The following is a 19,387-nucleotide window of genomic DNA, read 5'->3' as shown; positions in this document are numbered from 1 at the left end:
GGGAAATTTTTAACTGTCAACTTTTTAAATTTAAGTGTCACTTCTAAGAGGAATTGCAGTAGAGTATTACAACAGTCTTTCGTCTTGGTGACAGTAGATCTCAACTGGAAAAGAGCTCCTGCTGGAAAATGTAACTTCTCCCTATTATGTCAATCCAGATTTGCTTGTGAATCAGTCAAGATACAGCACACAAGAGCTCACAATGAGGAAGACTATACAAACATTAAACAATTTCATACTTACCCAGCAATGACGACTCCATCACAAGAATGCACATCACACAAAACTTTACCCAACTCATACTGCAACTGGCTCACAGCACCGATGCGGTTCTGCACAGAAATACAGAGACACACTGTTGTTTTTGTAATAGGTTCATCTAACACCAGATTTTCCTAGAAGCCCATGCCTTCCTAATGCTTTTGTATGGGTTACACTGCCCATTTTAGTGGAGGTCAGAGGAAAGAACAGTCATTCACTATCTGCTCATCTCCTATACATTTCAGAGTCTCTACTTCCCCATGTATTCTCTTGATAAGAAGAATGACACTGCTCTACTATGCAAGAGACTGTTGTAGGCTGCTACAGACTAAAAGTATCTCTCACTCATCAAATTAAGATGTGAATTGGAATGGGATGGAGAAGGTTACAGAACCACATGCATAGACTGATTCCAGTGGGAACTATCCTAAGAGCAAGGACTGAAGGACAAGGTCTTTAAGTGATTACATGAATAGATGGCACAGGAGTCAGAGCACCTTTTCAAAGTGAAAGCAAGACAAGCCAGCAAGCCACCAATAGCTGAGAGGAGGGCTCATTAAACCTTGCGCTGCTTTCACCTTCTTATTGGCAAAAAAAGACTGCAATAAGAGGCTCACATTTCACTAGCAGAAGAACAGGAGTAGGCAACCTATGGCAACCGTGCCAAAGGCAGAACGCGAGATGATTTTCAGTGTCACTCACAATGCTCGGGTCCTGGCCACTGGTCCGAGGCACTCTGGATTTTAATTCAATTTTAAATGAAGCTTCTTAAACATTTTAAAAACCTTATTTACTTTACATACAACGATAGTTGCGTTATATATTACAGAAAGAGACCTTCTAAAAACGTTCAAATGTATTACTGGCACATGAAACCTTAAATTAGAGTAAATAAATGGAGACTCAGCACATCACTTCTGAAAGGTTGCCGACCCCTGCAGTAGAATGACTGGTTTGAGCTGTATTATATCGTTCTACATGGTCATCATTGAGTAGTAGTATTAAAACTACTTTCGTTTTACCTTCCAATTGGTTCTTAAAGTGCGCTCTTTGGCACGGCAGCCTTGAAGGGCAAGTTTCCAGCAGGAACAATCAGAGATGCTGGCATCAGGCAGGTATCCTTCCTGTTGGCACAATCTATACCAAAGCACTTCATCTTCTGCAAGTACTTTCCATGTCCTGCTCACCTAAAAGCAGACAGACATGAAATAAATATCAGATCAGGTAATTATCAAGGCCCAACTGTCATCCAAATCAATGCATTTATTTTGCCCTACCTTTGTGACAACATGCGCTTTTAAAATTCTAGTGGGAAGAGAGGAGGTAGGTCGCATTAAAGATTAAACACAAATTCATGTTCACAATTGTATTTTCACATGTATAGGCTAAAGATAACTCTGATGTCAGCATCACTCCTCTAAAGCCCTGCTGACAATGACTGATTAGGAATGCGACAGCAGTGAGATATAAAATATTGTGACAGGTTTCAGAGTGGTAGCCGTGTTATACTCACCAGCAACCACACCACACAACAAAACACACTAACCCAGGAACCTATCCTTGCAACAAAGCCTGTTGCCAACTCTGTCCACATATCTATTCAAGGGACACCATCATAGGACCTAATCACATCAGCCACACCATCAGGGGCTCATTCATCTTCACATCTACCAATGTGATATATGCCATCGTGTGCCAGCAATGCCCCTCTGCACGTACATTAGCCAAACCGGACAGGCTTTATGCAAAAGAATAAATGGACAATGGTTTAAAACACATAAAAGGAAGTTCTTCTTCACGCAGCGCACAGCCAACTTGTGGAACTCCTTACCTGAGGAGGTTGTGAAGGCTGGGACTGTAACAGCATTTAAAAGAGAACTGGATAAATTCATGGTGGTTAAGACCATAAATGGCTATTAGCCATGATGGGTAAGGAATGGTGTCCCTAGCCTCTGTTTGTCAGAGGATGGATATGGATAGCAGGAGAGAGATCACTTGATCATTGCCTGTTAGGTTCACTCCCTCTGGGGCACCTGGCATTCGCCACTGTTGGTAGACAGATACTGGGCTAGATGGACCTTTGGTCTGACCTGGTACAGCCGTTCTTATGACACAGATCAGATGTCAAGAATTAGGACATTCAAGAAGCAGTCAGAGAACACTTCAACCTCCCTGGACACTCAATTACAGACCTAAAAGTCACAATTCTTCAACAAAAAAAACTTCAAAAACAGACTCCAAAGAGACACTGCAGAACTGGAATTAATTTGCAAACCTGACACTATTAAATTAGGCTTGAATAAAGACTGGGAGTGGATGGGTCATTACACAAACTAAAAACTATTTCCCCATGCTAATTTCCCCCCTACTGTTACTCACACCTTCTTGTCAACTGTTTGAAATGGGCCATCCTGATTATCACTACAAAAGTTTTTTTCTCCTGCTAATAACCCACCTTAATTGATTTGTCTCAGAGTTGGTATGGGAACCCCCATCTTTTCATGTTCACTATATATCTCTTCCTACTGTATTTTCCACCCCATGCATATGTTGAAGTGGGTTTTAGCCCATGAAACCTTATGCCCAAATAAATGTGTTAGGGCTTGTCTACATCACAAAGTTGCAGCGCTGGTGAGGGGGTTACAGCGCTGCAACTTAGGAGGTGTACACATCTGCAGGGCATCACCAGCGCTGCAACTCCCTGTTTGCAGCGCTGGCCGTACTCTCGTTTTGTCTCGGGTGTAGAGGATCCAGCGCTGGTGATCCAGCGCTGGTAATCAAGTGTAGACACTTACCAGCGCTTTTCTTGACCTCCGTGGAATAAGCAGGTATCCCAGCATACCTGAGGAAGCCTCTGGTAATCAAGCTGGTCTCCTACCCCGGTTTGCTCTCGCGTTCCCCGAACCCCGAGCAAGCAGGTCTCCTTCCCTGCGGTTTGCAGGGTGGTTCCGGGAACGCGAGAGCAAACCGCGGCGAAGCTGGTCTCCTTCCCCAGTTTGCTCTCGCGTTCCCCGAACCCCGGAGCAAGCAGGTCTCCTTCCCTGCGGTTTGCTGGGTGGTTCCGGGAACGCGATAGCAAACCGCGGCGAAGCTGGTCTCCTTCCCCGGTTTGCTCTCGCGTTCCCCGAACCCCGAGCAAGCAGGTCTCCTTCCCTGCGGTTTGCTGGGTGGTTCCGGGAACGCGATAGCAAACCGCGGCGAAGCTGGTCTCCTTCCCCGGTTTGCTCTCGCGTTCCCCGAACAAGCAGGTCTCCTTCCCTGCGGTTTGCTGGGTGGTTCCGGGAACGCGATAGCAAACCGCGGCGAAGCTGGTCTCCTTCCCCGGTTTGCTCTCGCGTTCCCCGAACCAAGCAGGTCTCCTTCCCTGCGGTTTGCTGGGTGGTTCCGGGAACGCGAGAGCAAACCGCGGAGAAGCTGGTCTCCTTCCCCGGTTTGCTCTCGCGTTCCCCGAACCCCCCTTGAAGCCGCCCAACAGCGCTGCAGTGTGGCCACATCTAACATCACTTGCAGCGCTGGTTGCTGTAAGTGTGGCCACTCTGCAGCGCTGGCCCTATACAGCTGTACTAATACAGCTGTAACAACCAGCGCTGCAAAATTGTAGATGTAGACATACCCTTAGTCTCTACGGTGCCACATGTACTCCTTGTTCTTTTTATAAAATATTGTATTACAGTGTGCATCAATAAGAATGAAGTATTAAACTAAATTTTTAAAATAGCCTCAAGTTGCTATCTATTTCAAAAGGAATTGCTTCACCACAATAAACTATGTGCCTAGAATTACCGTTTTAAAGATTCAAAAGGAAAAAAAACACTTTAAGCAGTGATTGCGCTACAATTCTTGCATGAAAGAGAAGAGTGAGAAGAGCTCCATGTGAGAGATGCTATTGTCAATGAGATCAGTGATAAGCCTGTTTTCAATCCTAAAATTGTGTCTCACTTCTAAATGTCATATACCAAGTAACCTAGAATGTATACTGTGCAGTCCACATCAGTTCAGTGCACTGCCAATCAACAAATATAACAGATAACGAGGACGTCCAGACTGAAAACAAATATGCTTCATAGAAATGCAGTTATATTTTTACTCATAAGAATCAAACAGCCAGAAACACCAAATTGCAGTTTGAGACATTAACTACATATTTGGTGGCAAAAATGCAGTCACCGAGTCTCCACTGCAAAACATGAATAGCCAGACTAGCGCATGTTGCAATGGTGAATAATATTAACTGCTGCTATGTGTTGCTAGCACTGAAGTGCAGAGAAGTAGGATCAATCAACAAATTCTGCTGTGGCCACAAAATCCTAGCACTTTATTGTAACTTGCTTCTTAGTCTCTCTCTCTCTTTTTTTTTAAGTCCTTTTCAAACAGAAATCTCAATAAGAGAAAAATTTAAGTGTATAACAAGATGGGGACATGATTTCTCTAAGGGGAAGAGAGTTTAACATGAACCCCTCTGTGACAAGCAGACCGCAATTTGGCTAGAGAACTGGAAAAGGAATAGCTATGTAATGACATTTGAAGAGTTATGCAACCATGACTGAGTGGGGAGTAAGCCCTGGGAAGAGAGATCAGTCGCTATGGCTGCATAGCCTGCAGAGCTTTTCAGGGTCAGCAGCTGTGAAAGCTGCTGTTTCTTGGACTGGGCACCCACCTCCAGCACACCTACTATTCTATTTAGTGACTACAGACCTCAGTCCAAACTGACCACATCGGTTGAATTAGTTTTCATCACTAGACAAGACAGCGATCTGGATTACAGTTATTCACCTAGAAGTGAGAAAACGTGTAGCGTGCCTTCCCTGACTAGATCCGTCTTAAAACTGAAAAACGAGGACTTCAATGACCATCACCACTTCCATCCCTAAAGGGACACAGTCATGTAGTTCAGGAGAATCAAAATGATGCCAAAACTTTAAAAAAAAAAAAAACAAAAACTGTTCTAATCCAGTGGGGAATCTCCTTTCAATTCCAGTTATTTGACAGTAATACAAATCTACACACTGTTGCCTAGACAAAGACAAAAGCTACCATTTTTTGCTGGCACAGACAAAAAAGCAGCTGTTCTGCAGAAGTTAAAACTCTGGGCAAACACTGCGGATAGGAAACGAACCTCTCTGTCTCTTTAGCTGGAACACATTTCTGCTGACATTGATGAGGCAGGCTTGTGCACAAACAGAGAAGTAAACAAAACCAAGTCATGCCAATTTCTGCCCTGTTAACAATATAGGGAAGAAGAAAAAAAACAATGTATGCGTTGCCAAATTGGGCAAAATTTGTTGAGACGTTTCCAGTTTTTAAGTTAGTTTTAAACAACAGAGTAAAAAATATTAGAACTAATTACAGTATCATTTTACCTTTCATGAACAAACATTCAAAGGGGGGAAGAAATCCTATCTTAAGATTTTTTTAATCAAATTACATTGAGTCTTGCCAGTTTACAAGCATGGATTTCCAACATAGCCTTTCTTTAATGCACCAAAACTGGCACGACAATCCCTATTAAAAGCCCCACTGAGCGAGCCTCAGCTGCAAGAAGTCTCTAATAAAAGTGTCTCAAGCATTTCACTTCACAGCACCACTGCGAGCTGCAGCATTAAAAACCAGCTATGGGCTGAAATCAGATTTATTAGCGCAGCTTGAGTTAGAATTTCAGGTGAGGTCTTGAGAGCCAAAAAATCATGGCTTTATTTGTGTACATGTACACATGCTCACAACCTGCTTGCTAACGACTAGTCAAAGAGCTCAGTAGAAACACTCAAAACTCATTAAAAACTAAAGCGGGACCATAATTATTTTCCAAGTCTGTATTATGTAAATGTCCAAAGCTTATCAACAATAACTTCGTGCATGGCTTACCCCACATCTAGAAACTATTTTTTTTATTTTGCCTTTAATGTAACTGTTATCTTTTTATCACATTACATCAGATTTCTTGCCACTCTCCATAGAGAAAATTCTGTTTCCCCTCAGCTTCACGCAGAGGCATTCACTACATCTTACTCACATACGGCCAAGCATGAAAGTGGTGTTCATATATTTAGAAATTTTACCTAATTTAAAGCTATTTGAATAAGATCTATAGGACTCCTTCCATCAGGTTCCAGACTTTATTTTCTTGTTCTGACTGACCAAAATCCAGTTGAACATATACCTGTTCCTCCCTTTCACTAAGTTTCCTTCCTTCCACCACCAAACTGCACAAAGTCATTACAAATGTGCACCCCAGGATGAATCCCAGGGACTTCAGTGTAGTGCAGAATTTGACCTAAATGCTAATAATTTCATCAAGAGCCACTAAGACCGCTTTTGTTATTAACCAAAGAGTTATCAGTTCCCTCCAAACACGAAGTTCAGGAAATCTGTGTCCATCTGCTTCTCTACTTCCTTTCTCATGCTATTGACCTGCTTGAGCTTAGCTCATTGAACATAAGAAAAGAGGTAAGCCTCATCCATCCATGCTTCAGAACTGCACATGAAAAAGCTATGAGACATCACACCATGTGTGGCTTTTTATATATCGTATACAAAGCATTATTAAACAACTTGAGATGGTTCTCAATTATTCAGGTTAATAACTCCGTAAGTGACAGAACCATGCAACTGAAAATTCTTGTCTTACAGGATCTGTCATTCTTGAAATACAAGTCAGTTCCTCCAGTGAGAGCCTTAAATATACACAGTTAGATTGATTAGTATTTCTAAGACACTCTGAAGATGAAAAGCATGATATTAGTGTTAAACATACTTAGATCAAATCACCCGACATATTTACAAATAAAACTCAACCTTACTCTAGTTACAGCTTTTAATACTTGTCACATAGGAGCATTTCCAGCACAAAATGCAAGTGACAAAATGTTCTTATTAGTAACTATAAAACATTTAGATAATACCAAAAGTTCACACAGCATTTTATAGAACACAGACAAGACACACTGTCCCCTAGTTTTCAGACAATGTCTGATCCTACAAATGCAGGGAAGTCAGTGGGAAATACTGCACAAGTTACGGTACTCACAAACATCTGTAATATCAGACCCTCCATATTACACTTCCTAAAAAACGGTTTAAAATTCTGCCACATGTGTAGCTTCCCAAGTGCCTCACTCTTCTCATTCCTATCCACTATCAACATGAGGAAAAACAGGCAGGTTTTGTGACTTCTCAAAATGCAGCTGCCACCATGTACCAGAAAAGAACAGCTGTCCACCATATGCCAATATGGATACTTCACAACCTCAGTGAGCCCATAAGAGTTCAGGAACCAATGACACCATTAATTTACATGATGCACATGACCTTATGATGTCTAAAATATCATACAGACACCTTTGCCTTTCACAGCATTAATTGCGGGGGAAGGGATCACTCAGCGGTTTGAGCACTGGCCTGCTAAAACCAGAGTTGTGAGTTCAATCCTTCAGGGAGCCATTTAGGGAACTGCGGTAAAAATCTGTTTGGGGATTGGTCCTGCTCCGAGCAGGGGGTTGGACTAGATGACCTCCTGAGGTCCCATCCAACCCTGATATTGTATGATTCTAATAAATCAAAGAGCAGCTGTGGGAAAGAAAGGTGGATGGGGGAGGAAGGGGAAAAAAAAAAAAATCAGGATAAAATTCAAGTTCTCCTAAGCAGTCTGTGGTGTGATTAAATCTCAAAGAGACTCAGCAGTCAGGCTACTTTATTGTTAGTCAGTTACCAATTTGATATAAACAATTAAGCAAACAGGTTTTCTCCAAAGGCGCTTGCGTAGTTCATGATGCCATTTCCACTAACTGGCCCAATTTTACTAAGGGCTTGTCTACATCAGAAAGTTGCAGCGCTGGTGAGGGAGTTACAGCGCTGCAACTTAGGAGATGTACACATCTGCAGGGCACCACCAGCGCTGCAACTCCCTGTTTGCAGCGCTGGCCGTACTCCCGTTTTGTCTCGGGTGTAGAGGATCCAGCGCTGGTAATCAAGTATAGACACTTACCAGCGCTTTTCTTGACCTCCGTGGAATAAGCAGGTATCCCAGCATACCTGAGGAAGCCTCTGGTAATCAAGCTGGTCTCCTTCCCCGGCTTGCTCTCGCGTTCCCCGAACCCCGAGCAAGCAGGTCTCCTTCCCTGAGGTTTGCTGGGTGGTTCCGGGAACGCGAGAGCAAACCGGGGAAGGAGACCAGCTTCGCCGCGGTTTGCTCTCGCGTTCCCCGAACCACCCTGCAAACCGCAGGGAAGGAGACCTGCTTGCTCGGGGTTCGGGGAACGCGAGAGCAAACCGGGGAAGGAGACCAGCTTCGCCGCGGTTTGCTCTCGCGTTCCGCGAACCACCCTGCAAACCGCAGGGAAGGAGACCTGCTTGCTCGGGGGTTCGGGGAACGCGAGAGCAAACCGGGGAAGGAGACCAGCATCGCCGCGGTTTGCTCTCGCGTTCCCCGAGCAAGCAGGTCTCCTTCCCTGCGGTTTGCAGGGTGGTTCGGGGAACGCGAGAGCAAACCGCGGCGAAGCTGGTCTCCTTTCCCGGTTTGCTCTCGCGTTCCCCGAACCCGAGCAAGCAGGTCTCCTTCCCTGCGGTTTGCAGGGTGGTTCGCGGAACGCGAGAGCAAACCGCGGCGAAGCTGGTCTCCTTTCCCGGTTTGCTCTCGCGTTCCCCGAAACCCCTTGAAGCCGCCCAACAGCGCTGCAGTGTGGCCACATCTAACACCACTTGCAGCGCTGGTTGCTGTAAGTGTGGCCACTCTGCAGCGCTGGCCCTATACAGCTGTACTAATACAGCTGTAACAACCAGCGCTGCAAAATTTTAGATGTAGACATGGCCTAAACTCCCACAGCAGCTTAATAAAAAAAAAACCTTTCTACAAAAACACTGTAAAGCAGCAGGGCATTCCATTTAACAGAAGAGGGTGGAGTTTTTTCAAAACAACAATTACCAAGAGAAAAATGAAAACGGTATTTATTTTTATTGCCTTTGCTTTTTAGTTGAACACTTAAAAGAAGCCAGTTCTACACTAAAGCACTGGATATTCATCTCATTCTGAAAGCCTTGAAAAATACTGGGCCTTTGCTCAGCTGTTAGCCACTACATAATATCCACTGTCTTTTTCTAAGAACGTTTTGCACATCTCACACTTACCTTCTGTCTAGGTGATTAAAAAGCATAAAAATGGGCTTTAAAGAAAAAAATGAAGATTCGCTAAAAAGATAGCCCTTTTAGTAGCTAACACTACCAAGTACTAGTATGCTGCAAAGTAAATTGGTCATGGCTGCAGAAAAAGTATTCCAGCCTACTTGCTATCCACTATGAAATGCAGCCCTGTTTCATTCATATAGGATGGCTGACAGAAACAGGAGCAGATGTGAAAGCTTCATGGCCTTCTACAGAGCACGTTAGTACAATGTAATGCCTTAGAAACTTTTCTTGCAGAATGTTTACAAGAGGAAATCTTTTTCTTCTAATGTAATTTTTTGTTGTTTTTAAGGGACATTGTTAGGTTAAAACTTTTAAATAATAGCTATCCTTACTTGCATAACATCATAGATTATTCAAACTGAAAAAAATGTTGACTGTCTAATTTAATCATTCATGCTAGTTGATAACTATTTGCATTTAATTCAACTAGCCAGTTTTACTCTTTGGTAGTTGTGTACTAATATAAGGCGTCATTATTGCTGTTGTCACTTCAGAGGATGTTTAAGTCCACCCCCAAAGGCTGTTTATATTGGCTTTTGTGTGATTACATGACATTGGGAAAGAAATCGTAAATGTCGGGCCCAAAAACATCCCACAGTGTCCATGAAATAGGTTGGGAGTGAATGCCCGAAACACCTCATCCTATTAACATTCCCCAAGATAATTGGCATTTGCTAAGTGGTTTCTGGTGATTTAGTGAAGCAGGTGGCTCATTATTCAATCTAGGTGGAAAGGAGGCAACAGTGGCTCCCTGGAGAGAGGATCAAGGGTGTGGACTGAACAGTCTTAGGGTAGAAACCCTAGGGGCAGCCAAGGTAACTTTATGTAGTAGTATTCTTAATTTCTGGGTTAATAAAACCAAACCTCAGGAAGGAGATGAGTTTGAATTACTATATACATAGTATATGGGCTCTCCCTGAGAACAGGCTGGTAACAGTACCTCTTTACAATCCCTCAAAAGGAACAGGGTAAATTTGAAGGGGGGGGAAATTAAACAAATAACTTCACCCTAGGTTAGGTTACTAAATTACTAAAAGGGACAGAATTGTTAAGATTCCATTTTTCACTATCCTGTTTGTTTACTTTCTATGTATCAGCTTCAACAAAGAAATCAATTTTAAGTCAGTTTCATTTCCAGGTTCTCAGTGCTACATTGTTTGTGTTTCAAACACTGCAAAAAATGCTCATTTGTTTATAAACAACTATAAATGACTGGAAATAAAAATGCAAGAAAACATTTTTTTTGGTCTTAAGTTTTCATGCTGTCCCTTTACAGCTGTTATCAAACCTTTAACATTTCTGTTAACTACACTGAAGCAAACTATGAATCAAGTTCATTTAATACTGCTTTTAATTTTCAGCTTTTGGAGTATGTCTTAATATGTAAAGAATTATAAAATAAGTCTCTGGTGGAGGAAAATGTCATTTAGGGCTACTGCACAGTGTAGTAGTTGAAATGCATCACGGTGAGAACCCATGCTGATCTTACATGGGATGAGACAAGCAAATCTTGGACAGTGCTTACCTGAGCACATCTGCCCAGCTCAGTCCTTCCCAGGTACTGAAAAATTTTTAACGCCAGTTCATAAGGCAGCTGGATATCAAAGAAAGGAACCTCATTTATTTCATTCTGAGAAGAAAAAGAAAAATTAACTGTTACTTTTTCTAATACATGAATAAATTGCACATTGTTAGTGGCAAGGTAGTAATATCCTCATAGTAAAATCAAGGAGAGATCATATGTACTCTTGGTGTTGTAACTAAAATCAGACCAACCTTCTCTGCTCTTCTATCTTACAATCCTGCTATACCAAAATGTCGGGCAGTCACTCCTGCTTGAAGCTGCAGAGCTATTCTCATCCTAACAGTCAGATCAGGTAAGTCACTTTAGCTCCCTTTGGGAACATCTCTCTCAGGCAAGAGAGAAAGAAGGGCCATCTAGATGATTCACTGGGAGTTTTTAGTCAGAAGGGTTGTAAACATGAACGAAATACAAATCTTAGTTTACCTGAGCAACACTTCCTTTTTGTACTCATATAATTATACTGGTTGCAAGGAGCAGGCCAATAGGACACATTTTCCTTGTCATTTGTTAATACTCAGAAATTAGAGCTTTTCAGTTTTTTGTTTGCTTATAGTTGACTGATACAAGCCATGAAATAAGACAGCTGACATTCATGTGCACTCGTTTTAAAACAGGGGGGTAGGAGGGGGAGTCTTGAAGACAAGATGTTTGTTACTAATAAAAAAACCTTCAAAACTTCACTGTCAACAAGTCTAAAATGAATGCACTTTAAAAACAAACAGCTACACATTCATTCATTCATTCATTCATTCATTCAAGAGTTTTAACTAGAGTGTGCAAAAAATGTAGTGTCCTAACATCTTTATTTACTTAATAGATCAAAATGAGATTATACTCTATGGCAGGGATTCTCAACCTTTTTCTTTTAGCACCTGCCTCATCACTCCCAGTATGCTATAAAAACTCAATGGCTCACCTGTGCTACAACTGTTTTTCTGCATATAAAAGACAGAGCTGGCATTAGGGGGTAGCAAGCTGGGCAATTGTCTAGGGCCCCATACCAGTAAGCTGCTCAACCTTCAGCTTCAGTCCTAGGTGGCGGGGATTCAGCTTTCCGCCCTGGGCCCCAGTGAGTATAATGCCAGCCCAGCTTGGCGGACCCTCTGAAGCCTGCTCATGGCCCCCCAGGGGCCTCAAACCCCTAGTTGAGAACTGCTGCTCTATAGTTTTCTGTATGTCTGAAAGTATCCAATTCCTATCAGAAGAAATATGTTAGAACAATAATTCTTTTAAATTTGAGTAAATACCACAAATCAGATCTTGTTAAAGAAAAAATACTGCATTATGAAGGCATAATTCTACAAATTAGGTTGCATTGAGATTTGCGGCTAAAGCAAGATTAAATTGCTTTATTTCCAATTACAACTCTCAACTTCAGTTTTCAGACTTAACACACAAGCAGATCCTAACTGAAATTTCCAGATATTTTCATGTTGTTGCAAACATGCCAAGGCCCATTATAACAGTCAAGAAAACCTACTCCTGAAATTTTGATCTCTGATTATTTTGCCTACATCTCAAACTCTTCAAGATTCTCACACATCTTCATAACATCTCACACTTAAAATAACTATTGAAGTGTAACTAACAAAATACATCCCATTTATTCATCATCTCTGCCAAAGTCAGGCATATTCTGACTCTTCAGCTACGTCTGTTCTACAGTACTGCTGCAGTGCACAGCTTGCCTCACCACCTCCACTTCATACTAGATCGCCCCCATCCTTGCCAATTCCGAATTCAAGTCCATCCCCTCTGCAGCCCTGACAAAGGAAATATAGAACAAAAAAAAGTAGTCAAATGGGTAATGCTGGGCTTTCTTAGAGTAGTGCTTCCCACCTCCCACCCCAATGAAGTCAAACTGAGAACAGCCAAAAAATTTCTAGGTCTAAAGTGTGTATTTATGGTCACATTGTAACATCAGAGTCAGAGATCAGACAGGGACTTAAGTACTGCAATGCAAGGGGGAAAAAATCACCCTTACAGTGACAAACAGCACAACTGTTAGCTCCTAATATCTGATGCCAAGCGGAGTGCCTGTTCAACAGTACATATGGTCAAAAGCCCCAAATAATCTGTCACTAGGAGAGTGCTCAACATAGCACATGAAGCAAAACCCATAAAGGAACAATGTAATATTAAGTCAGCACTGGTCTGTCTAAAAGTCTACAGGAATGAACCCAAAACTCTAATACTGCCATCCCCTCTGAGAGGAACTTGCACTCCTGTGTGCTAATGGAGCACTAATTCTGTAAATAGATTATACTTCTGACAGCTAAGCACAAATTAATCTGCTCTTTTTATTTTATTTTTTTAAAGAAAAGAATAATTAGCTAAATTAGAAAGAAGCGAAGGCTTTTCCCCCCAATTTCTCCCACACTGTAAAAAAAAAAATCTAATGCAGATAGAGCACAAGAAGGATTTATCAAAATAGCTTTTAACTTGTTCAGAGCAGTAATTAGGACTACTTTCAAATTAACTACTTCATTTATACAATTAATATTGGTTTCTCGGTGACAGGAAAGCTTCCCCACTGAGATACAGTTTAGCAAGATACTTAGTGCAGGGAAACTAATTAAGCATCCACTATCTTGTGTGAAAAGATTAGATTTTATTTAACAGAAAAAGGGTAAACTGCAACCTCATCATAACATTGAGGAGTAAACTTTTTGGTGTTACAGAAAAGCTGCTAAAATGAGACCATATATTCTGAAGCCATGCTAAAATAGGCTTAGAGTAACTAAAAACTCAGTAGTTACAACCAAAAGTATTTACACGCTAGCCTTCCTAATCCCACCAAAGAGAAATGGTTCAAGTATAATGTTTTTTCAAATGTTGTTGTTAAAGGCGAGTAAATAATAGTAACTCCTCTTGAGGGTAGCCATATATAGTTTTGTTTTAGTAGAGATTCTAGTCATTAGTCAAGTGCTTCTATGATTCATTCAGTGGTGTGTGGGTGTGGGTGTGTTTTAAAGAAACACACAATTCCCAAGTGCTTAGAATTTTGATCTGGGGTATGAAGTCATTCCTGTACCAAAAAGTAATCTTTTACCCTTTTAAGTGAAGCGACAAGGGGGTCAGAAGACAATATTTCTTGTTATTGTTCTTTCTTTTCCCCACCCCCTGACTATGGATCCAACATTATGGTGAAGGGAGTTATCATTTCAGAACCTAATTTAAAGATTTAGGCCTTGATCTTACAAGTGCACTTGTGCGCAGTCCCACTAAAGTCAATAGAAAATCAACAAAAATACAAGGGTCCACTTGCACAGCTCCAACTACATGATAATGACCAAAGGTGATTTTTTCCCCATATAAGTGTATCCGATCCCATATTCTTACCACTTTCATGAAGTTGAACATATCTTAAAGATTAAATTTTTAAAGTAAACTTTTATAGGCTATTGATAACAAAATTGCCAACAAGCAACACCAGACACAACAAATCCAGTCTGTTTATGGTCCTCATGCATCCAACGAAGTGGGTATTCACCCACGAAAGCTCATGCCCCAATACGTCTTTTAGTCTATAAGGTTCCACAGGACTCTTCCCTGCTTCTACAGATCCAGACTAACACGGCTACACCTCTGATACTTTATGGTCTTATGTAACTACAGATTTTGACGGACACAAACTAACCCCCATACCAGCTAAACCAAATCAATAAGAGGAAAAACAGAATTGTATAGGTCTACTTCTTGTGAATTATTAATTCCTGATGATAGGTACAGAATTGAGCTATTTTGTACACTGGGAGCAAATTCAAAATATATAGCAGGCCTTTTTATCAAGTCAGAAGGCAAAATGAGGTGCCTCAAAACAAGTTACTTTTAAATTAGTGTTATCACATGACATTTTACAAAAGTTTCTGGCATAGAAAGAAAGAGAAAATCGTCTCGTCTCCCCAGGATCAGTCTGGCCCAGGCTCAGCCATGAGAGCTCCTGGAGTTGAGAGGATCTTGGTGTTTTGGTTGTCAGCAGCAGGGGAAAGAAACGAGAGGGAAGGAGCCTGGACAGCTCCAGCGGAAGCCAGGGGAGTGAGTATGCCAGAGGACAAGACAAGGAGGTACCCAGCCCCTGCTGAAAGCCCGAGAGAGAAGGGGGGCGGAGGAGGAGTTACTGAGACGCTCGAGAGGATGGAGCAGAGGGAGGGGGCAGTGAGGAGCTGGAGGGGATGAGGGGGAAGATGGAGGGACACGCCGAGAACAGGGACTAAGGGAAAGTGAATGAGGAGCTGGGAGACAAGGGGCAGAGCGAGGGTCCGAAGTGACCAGGAGCTGTGGGGGATGAGGACGCAGAGGGCGGGGCAGGAAGCGAGGGGAGGGGAAGAGGCGGGGGGATGGACAGCCAAGAGGAGAATGGGGGCCGAGGGTGTGTGTCCCGTACCAGGTCCCGGATGAGCTGCCCCAGCAGGTCGTTGTCCCCGCCGCCCTCGGGCTCGGCGGCGGGTTGGACGGGCGGCCGGGGACCCGGGCGGGGCTGCCGGTGGTGGCGGCGGCTGCGGGCCCCCGGCGCCCTCCCGTCCAGCAGGCTCCGGGCTAGTGCGAAGTACCCGGCTTCCCGCCGCTCCTCCTCGCCGCCGCCATCCCGGGGCGCGGCCAGCGGGACCCCCCCGCAGCTGCTCCAGCCGGAGACGGGCTCCCGGCAGCTCGAGCTCCCCCCGGGCTCGGCCGCCCGCCGCCGCTTCTTCCCCTGGCGGGCTCCGGCCAGCTCGGCCCGCCAGCGGCGGCGAAAGAGCTCCAGCTCGCTAGACCCCGCGGCCATGGCGGCGCGGGCCCCTCAGAGCCGCCGCGCAACAGGGCCCATCCCGGCAGCCCCGGCCCCGCTGCGGAGCGCGGGATTCCCGGCCGGGCAGGAAACCGCCGCTGCTGCAACTCAGTTCCGCCGCACAAAGGTTCCTCCCCGTCTCACGGCAGCCAAGCCCTCGGCAGCGCCAGTGGCTCGTCCCGAGAGGCGCCGAGCGGCCGCTGGTGTCGGTAGGAGCTCGGCTCCGCTCGGGATTTGGCCCTTCGGCCGCAAACGGAACTGGCCACAGGCGGCACGTTTATTTGATCCCTGGAGCCCACCTCCAAACGCCAGCCCCTGCCAGGCAAATAGCCCCCAGGGCCGGGCCCCCGAGCGCCGGCCCCAGGCTATCGGTGTGGTCAGGTGTTGTCCGCAATATTCACGGCGCGTTTCTTGTTCCCGGCTCCGTAAGAGCCGCCTGCCGGGTGTCCTCGCGTAGTTCTGGTAGCCCTGGCCCTGCAGACCCTTCCACACCTGTGCGACTCTGCTCGCACTCCCCTGAGTCAAATTATACGGGATTAGGCGTTTGCTGGGTCCCTACATTGGGAGCCTTAGGCTCTGATCCTGCAATCTGACCCACAACCTGTGTGCCTGGGAAGCCCCAAGGATACCAGCTTGCAAGACTTAGGACTCTACCCTTCAAGCTGTTTGGGGGAAGGGACTGCATTTATTACATCTCTATAGTGCCCACCACCATGAGGGCCTGACCCTGATTCCAGGAGAGGCTACTGTGCTAAAAATGATAAAAATATAAATAAATAAATGCTTGTAATAGGGTGACTGCTGTCCCTTGTCTTAAGGGACAATCCTTATTCAGTTCCTTATCTCCCCCATCCGGTATCAAGTTAGTACGAGAGGTTCCTTGTCCCATATTTCAGCAATAACCAGGCAAAGGGTCATACACTATATTCAAATAAGCCAACTATAATACTGATTTTTACAAGAGGAGCCAGTGCTGACAGCAGAGCACTAGAATGATGTGTCACTCTGTGGCTGTGGGGTCTGTCAGGACGCTGCATGCCCAAATAGCCGTGATGGCAAAGAACACCCAGTTCCAAATGCAACTGGCCAAAACACTGCTCTTCATCCTATTGGACACAGATGAGGCCATGGTGATGGATGCATTCATGATTTCCAGCCTTGATTATTACAACTCATTATCTCTAGGAATGAAGCCACACATCCTGAGAAAGCTCCAAATGGTACAAACAGCAGCCTGCATGTTTAGCTACACAGGATGCAGTGAGCACATTACCTCAATGTTCTGCCCTCTGAATTAGTTCCCCACTGAATATAGAGTGTAGCTCAAACTCTCTGTCCTCACAGTCAAAGAACTGCATGGGGTTGGCTCCAACTACCTGAGAAATGCCTCTCCCTTCATGACCATGGTGACATCCTAAGACAGCTGCATCCCACCAGAACAATAAAACCATCGCCCAGTCAGGGCAGACTCCTCAGTGCAGGAGAGAGGACATTCAGATACAGCTTATCTGCTGCCAGAGATAACAATGACCATCAGCCTCGCCACTTTCAGAATTACATGTAAAACGGGTTTCTTCATCTTAGCTTTTCTGCACTTCCTTCTCCCTCGCACACACAGACTCAACATAACACCTGCACTTACACACGTGAACATAAAACTGTAAACAAATACAGATGGAGATTGTTACTAGTTCTAGTTTGACGTATATGGGAAGCATTCATATACTTCAGTGATAGGGTCTATAGAAGTACCTAAATAGACAGAATATTGGTGTGCTGAATTTCACTTGGAAGCTCATGCAACAGTGGTGTAATGTGGTGCTGGAGGCCACTCCTGCCAAGCAGCAGGCCTCAGATTTCTTCCAAATGATCTCCAAGGGTAGCCTGCGTATTGCCATAATGGGGACCAATTCTCTGCTGGTGTAAATGGGTGCAGCTGCATTGACTTCATTGGACTTTTTCCCCATTTACATTAGCAGAGATTTTGAGGCATGGTCTTCAGTGCATAGAGCACAGTCTAGTAATCTAATCAGGAGTTCAAAAAGGTACAGTCACAGGGGCAGAAACCAACCATGTCATACACTGTAGATGCTTTTCCCAAACACCTCTCTGTTGGCTAGGTGAAGTGTCAGCTAGTTTCCTCTCATCCACTTCCTGTCATGGCCAGGCAACTGAGAAAGACATTGCATCGTCTGGGTTTGATTAAAATAGACAGAGCTGCTGTCCTCTGCACACTGATGGGACCACAGCTACATATATTTTGTACTCCAAGAAACATTTTCTTGAGTGGGGTCCTAATTAATTCTCTTTTGAAGGAAACTGACATTAACTATCTCAGCCAGCATCAGATTGGGTACCTGATTCATTTTACTAGCCATGAGGAGCATGGTTCCAGCTTGCAAGAAGATGCCTGCTACAACAGTACATCCAGGACTCCCCTAACTACACCTCAGCCAAGGAAGATGTGGCCTGGGGAGCAGTGCAGAGCCACTGTGACTCTTCACAAAGGCCCTCACCTTGCCCAGATTCACCAAGATCCTTGAGATCTCCTTGTGCATTCTAAATCACCTGCAGGTTTTTGGAGGAGATAATCTTTTACCCTGTGCTTTAGAGTGGGTCCTTCAGGAAGTGTAGAGATGCCACAATTCCTTGGATACTCTTCATGCAGACTTGGGGTTTCCTGTGATAAACTTTCTGCTGGGAGCAGAAACAAAGAAGCCCAGGAAAGGGCAGTCCTAGGCTGCAGCCAGAGAATAATAGGACGTTTCATTACTTGACTTCTGTACATAGTTTCCAGTCTTAATAAAAGGTTTAGTTTTAAACTCATCAGCTGGTCAGAAAGATACCACACAAGCCACAGAGTGATCAATGAGTTTCCTGACTCTAGAATAGATTTTCCTTTTGCAAACCACTATATGGACCTAGAATCAGGAAATGTCTCTCACATCACCCAACTGAGAATGGGTGGAAATATCAGAGAATCCCACTGGGCCTGAACTCTGCACTGGGAACTTCCCAGCTCCAATTTGAATACATCTTTAATTGAGTTTTCTGGCAGGAAAAAATGTGTGTGATTATTAATCCACACTTCCCTTGTTTTTTAAAGATTACATTCGTCAGCTGAAGACTGAAAACTAGCACTGAAATATGGCCCAGGCACCTAGCATTTGCTTCAGGATATGCAACTCGATGAACTAGCGTCAATCTGACCATTGCACATGTCCTCTGAAACCAGGTGAAAACAAAATCAAACAACATAAAACCCTCAGTAAATCTAATTCTGGATCGATTTCAAATTAACTTTTTACTTTTAAGGCAAAATAATCTTTTTTAATTTACCAAAATTATAATATTTGTTGAAATTGGTAAAACAATGGCTCTTCACTGAGGACTAATTGTTGGTAAAACCTTGTGTGTTAGAAGGTATAGATGGGGTGGCACCAACAATTCTCTCTCTATGGAGTGGGATACTCCAATATTTCCTTTGTTGTGGGGGAGGGATAGCTCAGTGGTTTGAGCATTGGCTTGCTAAACCCAGGATTGTGAGTTCAATCCTTGAGGGGGGCCATTTAGAGATCAGGGCAAAAAATTGGTCC

General features: G+C 43.9%; 1 protein-coding gene across 1 annotated transcript in view; it reads right to left on the bottom strand.

Annotated features, from left to right (window-relative positions):
• FBXW8 (F-box and WD repeat domain containing 8) overlaps positions 1–15,803 on the bottom strand; it is a 68,159-nt gene extending 52,356 nt beyond the window's left edge. Inside the window, exons 1-4 of the mRNA XM_050924138.1 lie at positions 15,411–15,803; positions 10,964–11,068; positions 1,284–1,448; positions 244–332 (exon numbers count right to left, since the gene is read on the bottom strand). Of these exons, the coding sequence (XP_050780095.1) occupies positions 244–332; positions 1,284–1,448; positions 10,964–11,068; positions 15,411–15,788 (737 nt within the window). The 5' untranslated portion in view covers positions 15,789–15,803. The remainder of the gene's footprint in view (positions 1–243; positions 333–1,283; positions 1,449–10,963; positions 11,069–15,410) is intronic.
• Between the last annotated feature and the right edge of the window lie 3,584 nt (positions 15,804–19,387).

This window comes from Gopherus flavomarginatus, chromosome 15, assembly GCF_025201925.1.
Source record: "Gopherus flavomarginatus isolate rGopFla2 chromosome 15, rGopFla2.mat.asm, whole genome shotgun sequence".
NCBI lineage: Eukaryota > Metazoa > Chordata > Testudines > Testudinidae > Gopherus > Gopherus flavomarginatus.
Note: the sequence above shows the minus strand (reverse complement) of the source record. Positions and strands in the feature narration are given on the sequence as shown.